We start from the raw sequence: 7,956 nt of genomic DNA, 5'->3' as shown, positions 1-7,956 counted from the left end.
TTGGTCTATTAATTAGAATGATTAAAATAGTCAGTAGTTATATAAAAAGAAAAATAAGTTTATTTTCACTAATCTAACCGTTTGTAACAAAACGGTTACGATGTACTCTAAGATTTTGAAGCTAAATTGAAGTCAGTCAAATAAATCCTGAAAATGAACACCATTTTAGGTTATAAAAAGAAAGTGAATATCCAAAGCCAAAAAGTATTTAATGACCAGATAAATTCGAGCCACGTAGCTCAATAAGTCTGAATAGTCAGGCGTGACTTGAAATGAAATACGGCACGAACAAAATGTTACCAGCTCATCACTATTCCAACTAAAATAGAAAATAAAACGTAAATATAAAGTTTTTAGCAAATTATCAAGTCTTCGTGTTTCCGTTAAACTGAAAAAAAGTATTTATATAACTTCTGTGCTCAGGGCTAAAATTGCAACTATTCTTTTATTTTGCAAAATATTTTGTCTTGTTATATATTTTCTTATAATATATTAGAAAAGTAATAACATATTAAAAAAAAACCTTAATTTCTTTTTATAAGGAAGATTTAGTGTTACCAAATTAAACAATCTTTTTAGAAGTTGTTCTAGTGAACAAATCTATTCTATTTGACTTATTAATTCCATAATCAGTGACAGTTTTTAGTAAATTTATTTCCTAGAAGCTTTTTTATTACAAACTTAATTATAATAATATCTTTATACTATCTTTCACATAAATGAATTATGTTTTTCCACCTCTTACTATTATTTTAAGCTTTATAATAAGACTTCGTTTAATTACATTTTTGGATGAAATTATGAATTATGAAATTAAAAAAATCACTTATTTGATGAATTTCCTTAAATGATTTCCCGAAATGATTTTTATAATGCATTCAATTATTTGACAAGATATGTATTTCATTGCAAATAAATTAAATCTATAAGAAAATTAATTTGATCTTCTGTAAGCAGTTAAATTCCATCTTTTCTGTAAATTATAAAAGAGGTAGTTTATGCTTTCTATTATTATATTGATTACTAGTTGTTACCCACAACTTTGTCTGCGTAAAAAAAAATTAAATAAGCGCCGCATACGCCTCGCCTCCCACTTGCGCGTGGTTATACTTAATTTTGGGATCAGGATTCGGGATTGGGATAAAAAGTAGCCTAAGTTACTCCTTATTACCTCAGCTACCTGCGAATAAAAGTCCCGTCAAAGTTGGTCATGCCATTTCAGATATTAGCCGGACGAACAGACAGATAGAAAAACAAAAATTATAAAAAAAATAGTTTGGTGTATGCACCGTGTATGTATTAATATGCGAGTAGAAAACATCAGTAAATTCAATATTCTAAATAGACACTTAAATTTTATTTAAATGTAGATGTGTGTATAGATAAATGAAAAAGGCAATTCAAACCACAACAAAAAAAAAACACAATATACAGAATTTTTTTTACTAAAAATATATATTTATGTTGATAACTGCTGTAATTAATACCAAGAGAAAAAAAAACTTGTATTAATTTATAGTTATTAATAAATAATTAATTAAGTTGTAATTGACTATTTATTTTTGTTAATGATTAAATAAATAAATAGTAAATTTTACAACTTAATTTCTGATTTAAAACTGCTATTTTGTTCTTAAATTCTCTCAGTGTTATTACAGTCTCATTTCATTACTTGAAAGCAACACATTTTTATCCTGTTCAATAATTTAGAGGAAAATAACTTTCCTTTTTGTTTTACCCATTTAAGACGAAGAATCACGTAAAACTAAATGTTTTTATGCATAAAATAATACAAATTAACATTGAATTTTATATGACTACGCTGTTTTTATGTAACACCATTGATAAGGTAATTATACTAATAATAAAAAAACGTAGAAACTAAACAAATTGTATTATCACCACAAACAAAATAAACACACATAAGGAAGTTATAATCGACCCATATTGTCGACCGGATGCTGAACTCAGTATGTCGGCACTCATCAGACGCCTAAGCATCGCACTGCTTGGCCGTGGATCTCCACCGGGACAGTTCTCATACATCATGTTATGATCGCAGTCCTGAAAATTTTTATGTCTACAAAAATATAAAAAAAAAAACATATCCAATATCCCATATCAAAAACTTTTTATAAATTGAATTCTATGAAGCAACATTGTATTTAATCCATTTCCTAAAAAGTTTGGAATAACGTTAATATATCTATAATGTTTTAAGAAATGTTTTAGGCGATAAATTAATATTATATTCAGTCTTATTGACTTGAGAAGTTAATGAAATGTTAAAAAATATTTCTCCGTATCATACGAGTATATTTGATTTTTTTAACAATCTTCATAATCTGTCACAATATGATTGTATGTAATATCATAGGGGACATCGCAAGATAAAGATAATGAAAAAATCGTGATTACACATAAATCCAAATATGGTAAATAATGACTGATAAGGATTTTTAAAGAGTTTTAAGAGACAATGTAAAGATGGATTATCTTAAACTTTATCTGACAAAATATATTACCTGATAAACGCTGCCCTCGGACACAACGACAGAGAACTTTTGTAAAGTAACCGCATGGTTGTGAGAACATTCTGGTGGCAGCGTAAATAATGTTTCAAGAGTGCATCTTCGAAACCGTGCTCTTGCGCTTTAACATGAGGCTTATTACAATTTAACTATGAAAACCTTCTCAGAACGTACTATAGGTATCCTATACTATTTATTATTCCCTGCACAACGAGCATAGAGAAAAAAAAATATAAATAATGTTGAATAGTCTGTATTATCATCTTTGTGAAAAGGTATTTGAATGAAATATTGGAAAAATCTAATTCCAATCGGAATTCGACTATTTTAGAAATCTGCCTTCACTATTGGCCATTTGGAACTCGCATGTTTTATTCAAACCAACTAACGGTGTTTTTTGACTATAGAAAAGTTCGGAGTTTGGGAGTTTTAAAAATGCTCCAAGTATGAATAGGAAATTCTCAAACAATATTCATGATCGACATTTTTTGTGTTCCAGACTCATAAAGATAACAGGAATCTTAGTTTAAAACTGTGCCTTAAGAAACCGCTCTATGAGATATTTAATCAGAACATTATTTTCAACATTTATTACGGATAATAAATAAACTTGTACACTTATATACAGTTAAAGAATATCATCTTCTTCTTAATGTGGGAATTACATAAGAAAAAATAATATTTATGAATTTATTTTAATCAGACTTATACATAATTGATGAATAGCAATAATTACTATCGTGAATCATACAATCACATTTTTGTGAATCATACATTAAAAAAAAATAAAACAAAATCTTAAAATATGTTAAATAAACATTTAAATTGGCTTTGTTACTCTACATTACCGCTAAGCATCTGCATAAAGTGATAATACTCAGTTTGACTAACCAACAAAGTCTAAAGTGTACTTCATAATGCGTCCATTCCTGGGTAATATTTTTTTGTTCCTCCACAGAATTCTTAAAGGTTAAATAGCAGAACTCCCAAGGCTGTGAAGCAGCTTCTATACAAACTTCCAGTTCCTCGTACCCTTAATTGCAATGATAATTGCTCAAATAGGGAAAAAATATTAATGCTAAGCTAGGAAATAAATTATATTGGTAAGTTTATCCTGTATAACTTTATATACTTGACGACACTCCAAGATTAAAATCTCTTTACATCCAAATTCGGTTATAACGTGTACTAGAATGTAGAATTTAAAGCTGAAAGATTATTTGTAGCTTTATCACGTACAGAAACGAGGATCTTTGTGGCTGTTAACATGACACTCACAACTACTTAGGAATTTCCACCCTTGCATCTTACATTAAAACATAGAACATTCAGTTTGGTAACTACAATTCGAAATTTAAATTTATTCATAATATGAATTGTTAATTAGATAAAGTCATATCGTTTTATTTCTGATACAATTACGTATTAACAATGGCTACACTGAAATAATCACCAGTTTAAGAAAATATAATTAATTGTTATTATTTTGGATGAAATGTAACACATGATTATTAAATTTAGTGAAATTTAATATACTTTTAGATAACATAAAACAACTACAGATGTTTCTAATATAAGAGGGACATCATTAGGTAACACGTGCAACTTACGTATAAGAAACCATTCATCGTCGCAAATATTATTTACGACATGAATGTGCCCTTTAATGCTCTCTTCGTTGAAATGGCTATCTGTTACATCCTTACAATCTGTGTTCCAATCAATCGCACAATTTGTTAAATGTTTGATAGCACTAAAATAAGCAAGAAGTTTATTTAATTCATATTGTTTAATTTTAAATCAAATTGAAGCAATATAAATCGATAAACTTATTACACATAACGTTTGTTCAGAAATCAACGAATAAATGCACAAAGTGCGATATCAATCCAATTTAAAAGCTATTTTTACGAACCGGCACCAGTCATTAATTTTCGTTGGCGAAGGCGGTGACATTCGAGTGGAGTTGTAAATGAAAGCAGCATCAATTGTGCAATTGATTGCATAGCTTGAAAATTCATCGCAGTTGAAATTTTTTGACGGCTCTGTATGATATTTCTGATTATTCTTTGATAACATTATAGGTTTAAGGTCTTGATTAAATTTACGTATTCTATGTTTAGAAGCTTCATCTTCATAATTCATATCTAAAAAAAAACGATTATTTAAAATAAAAATTGTAACGTATTCATATTTGGATAAAATTTTGGTCTTTTTTAACTGCAAAATCCTATTTTTATCTTTAAAATTTTTTTCAATGGATCTGTAAAATTATTCATAAACTAAAAATACACAATCGATCCGCAGGTAAAAGTCCGTTTGAAATCAAATATGGAAATATGCAAAACATTTACGTTTAAATTATTCTATTTGTAACTTTATACAAAAAGAAGACTAAATAATAATACATATCTTATGAAATTAACTTTTCTAGAAGAACAAAAATATAATAAAAGATATTTTTAATTTTTGCCTTTTTTTGATTTATGTAAAATAAAATGGAATTAAATGATGCGTAAGACTTTGCATTTTAAACAAGAACTTTATTTCATTATTTTTAAGCGAACCCATCTATTACTTATGTTTCTTAATATAATAAATAGCCATGCTTACATACTTACAAAATGCATTCAAAACATCCCAACTAGACGATAAGATGAATAACAATAACACTTGCATTTCGTATGCCCATGTATTATACACATTTCTTGTAAAATTTTTAATAAAATCCAAATTATATGAAGATCAATGCTCTCTTATGAATTATTAACATTACGTTATAGTCATCTTCTACACTGACATAACAGAATTGACATTTTCAAAGTGAAACAATATTGAAATTTGTATTTCCAAAAAAGAGGTAGAAGTAGTTTGACAAATAAAAAGATTGATGTAAATAAACGTTGTACATTTATATTAACCGGAATTCCTTGCTGTTTGTTACTTCAACCTAATCTTTTTTAGTAAAATAATTATAATATTAAAAAAAAATCAAACAAGTGCGAGTCGGACTCGCCCATGAAGGGTTTGGTAGCAGGAAGTAGATGACGTAATATAAAAGTTATTGTAGTGCGTTGTAACTTTGATCGATGTTTTATAAAAAAAATAACTTGGTTTAATATGGTGTCAGTATGAACAACAAAGTTGTATATGCGTTTTTTGAAAATTTATTATTTCTTAAAAACTAATAATGATATCGTTCAAACTCATTTTTGTTGAAAGTTTCCATTGAAATCTACAGCATATATTTTTTTTAGTTTTCTCACTCTATTATTTCAAAAGTTGGGGGAGGGCGGCACTCATTTTTTCACTTTGGAAGCGTCTATCTTTCAAACAATTGATTTTGACGAAAAATGGTTTTAGAAACCTTAATATCTTTTTAAATTTCTATCCATGGACATCCATCACGTATAGGTTAGATGAAAAAAATTTTTTTTTAATAAGTACTATGTGTGGAGTACCCCCCTTTAATTTTTAAATTTATTAATTTTGATTTAATATTCTAATATTAGTTACCAGAACCAACAAAGTTTCAACCATGTAGGCCCAACAGTTTCGGAAATAAATGGCTATAACATACGGACGGACGGACAAACATGACGATTCGATGACGAGTTTTTTGCTATTAGGCTACGGAACCCTAAAAAACAGAGTTTAATTGCTGACTTAGTTAATTTATAATTTTCTTGATAGGTTCAGACCAATTTCCTTATTACTAAATGTTATTCTATAGGCTTAAAAGAAAGAATAGGCTTAGAAAGCAGTAAGCAATAATCACTTTAGTAAGAATAAATTTGTCATTTATAAGTATTTTATGATAGTTGATAAATATAAACATTTTCTTAATGGAGATGAGATGTGGTTTTATTAACAGCCAATATTAAAGCGATATGAGATCCTACATACATCTACTATCATTAATACAAAGATCCCTCTAGAATAATTAACTTGATCTAAGAACTGGATTTGAACGATTTGGGTGGCGCCCCCGATTTTTAGTTTCACAAATAAACCTGGAGGTTGGCGCGCAGTCGCTGTCTAGATTATTTAAAATGAAAAGGCTGCACCATAGATTGCTATATGTATTGTTTAAACACACTTTGTACATTTTTCTCTGAGGCTCAAGGGGACGGAGTCCTAGGATCTTACATTGTTAACACTTTTAAAGCACTATTTAACAATTTTAAAGTTACGTGTGAACACTTATAGTAAAAGTGCTTTATTTAAACAAGTGTTACAAATAATAATCCTCTTCGTCAACTATAGGGTTTTCCATTAAGGGCGCTTGATCTTTGAAATGCAAAAAAAAATACATGTAGGAAAGATATTTGCAAAATTTTTTTTTAATTTGGAAGGTCTATCGACCCCATTATGTATGGAATATGACATCATTCAAATGACCGCCACGGCTTCGGTTGGTGGCGCGCACACGAAAGGTCCAATTTTCGATGACTCTGGCGCACAAATCGGGCTGTATTTGATCGATGGCGTGGCGTATGTTGACTTTGAGGGCATCGGTGGTTTGCGGCTTGTTGGCATAGACCTGCGACTTAAGAAAACTCCACAAGAAAAAGTCCAGCGGGGTCAAATCGCACGATCTCGGTGGCCAGTTCACGTCGCCTCCGCGCGAGATGACCATGTCCAGAAATTGCTCGTGCAGAACTTCCATCGTAGCGTATGCTGTGTGGCACGTAGCGCCGTCCTGTTGAAACCACATGTTGTCCAGATCCATATTCTCGATTTCAGGCCAAAAGAAGTTGGTTATCATCGACCGGTATCGCTCACCATTGACGGTGACGGCCACACCATTATCGTTTTCGAAAAAATACGGACCAATCACGCCTCCGGCCCAAAATCCGCACCAAACAGTCACTTTCTGCGGGTGCATTGCCACTTGGTGAACCTCGTGTGGATTGGTCTCGTCCCAAATACGGCAATTTTGCTTGTTGACATAGCCATTCATCCAAAAATGCGCCTCGTCGCTGAAGATGATTTTTTTGCCAAAATCGGCGTCAACTTCCAACTGCTCTAATGCCCAGTCAGCGAACACACGGCGCTGTCTATGGTCATTAACCTTGAGCTCTTGGGTCAGCTGGATCTTGTACGGGTGCAGGCTCAAGTCACAACGCAAAATTCGCCAAGTTGTCGTCTGCGAAAGGCCGAGTTCCTGTGCGCGACGCGGAATTGACTGCCGCGGGTTTTCGAGGACACTGTCGCGCACAGCGGCGATATTCTCGGCAGATCTCGCGTTACGTTGACGCACGGGAACCGGCTGATTGTTAACTGACCCGGTTGACTCGAATTTGTCCACCAATCGACGGATAGTCGACTCGGCAGGACGATGATCGCGACCGTAAAACGGGCGAAGTGCGCGGAACGTTGCTCGAACTGAAGACCCATTTTCATAAAACAATTTTATGATTTG

At 31.3% G+C, this 7,956-nt stretch overlaps 1 protein-coding gene across 1 annotated transcript; it reads right to left on the bottom strand.

The window, feature by feature from the left end:
• Positions 1 to 1,875: 1,875 nt before the first annotated feature.
• LOC116773615 (uncharacterized) lies at positions 1,876 to 5,319 on the bottom strand. The gene is made up of 6 exons (XM_061528729.1): positions 5,153 to 5,319; positions 4,447 to 4,678; positions 4,142 to 4,284; positions 3,423 to 3,564; positions 2,526 to 2,652; positions 1,876 to 2,064 (listed from the first exon to the last, which is right to left on the bottom strand). The coding sequence occupies exons 1-6, from the start codon at positions 5,208 to 5,210 to the stop codon at positions 1,882 to 1,884; spliced, it is 885 nt and encodes a 294-aa protein (XP_061384713.1). The 5' UTR covers positions 5,211 to 5,319; the 3' UTR covers positions 1,876 to 1,881.
• Between the last annotated feature and the right edge of the window lie 2,637 nt (positions 5,320 to 7,956).

Source organism: Danaus plexippus (assembly GCF_018135715.1).
Source record: "Danaus plexippus chromosome 22 unlocalized genomic scaffold, MEX_DaPlex mxdp_27, whole genome shotgun sequence".
Lineage (NCBI taxonomy): Eukaryota > Metazoa > Arthropoda > Insecta > Lepidoptera > Nymphalidae > Danaus > Danaus plexippus.
This window is presented reverse-complemented; position numbering and strand designations above follow the sequence as displayed.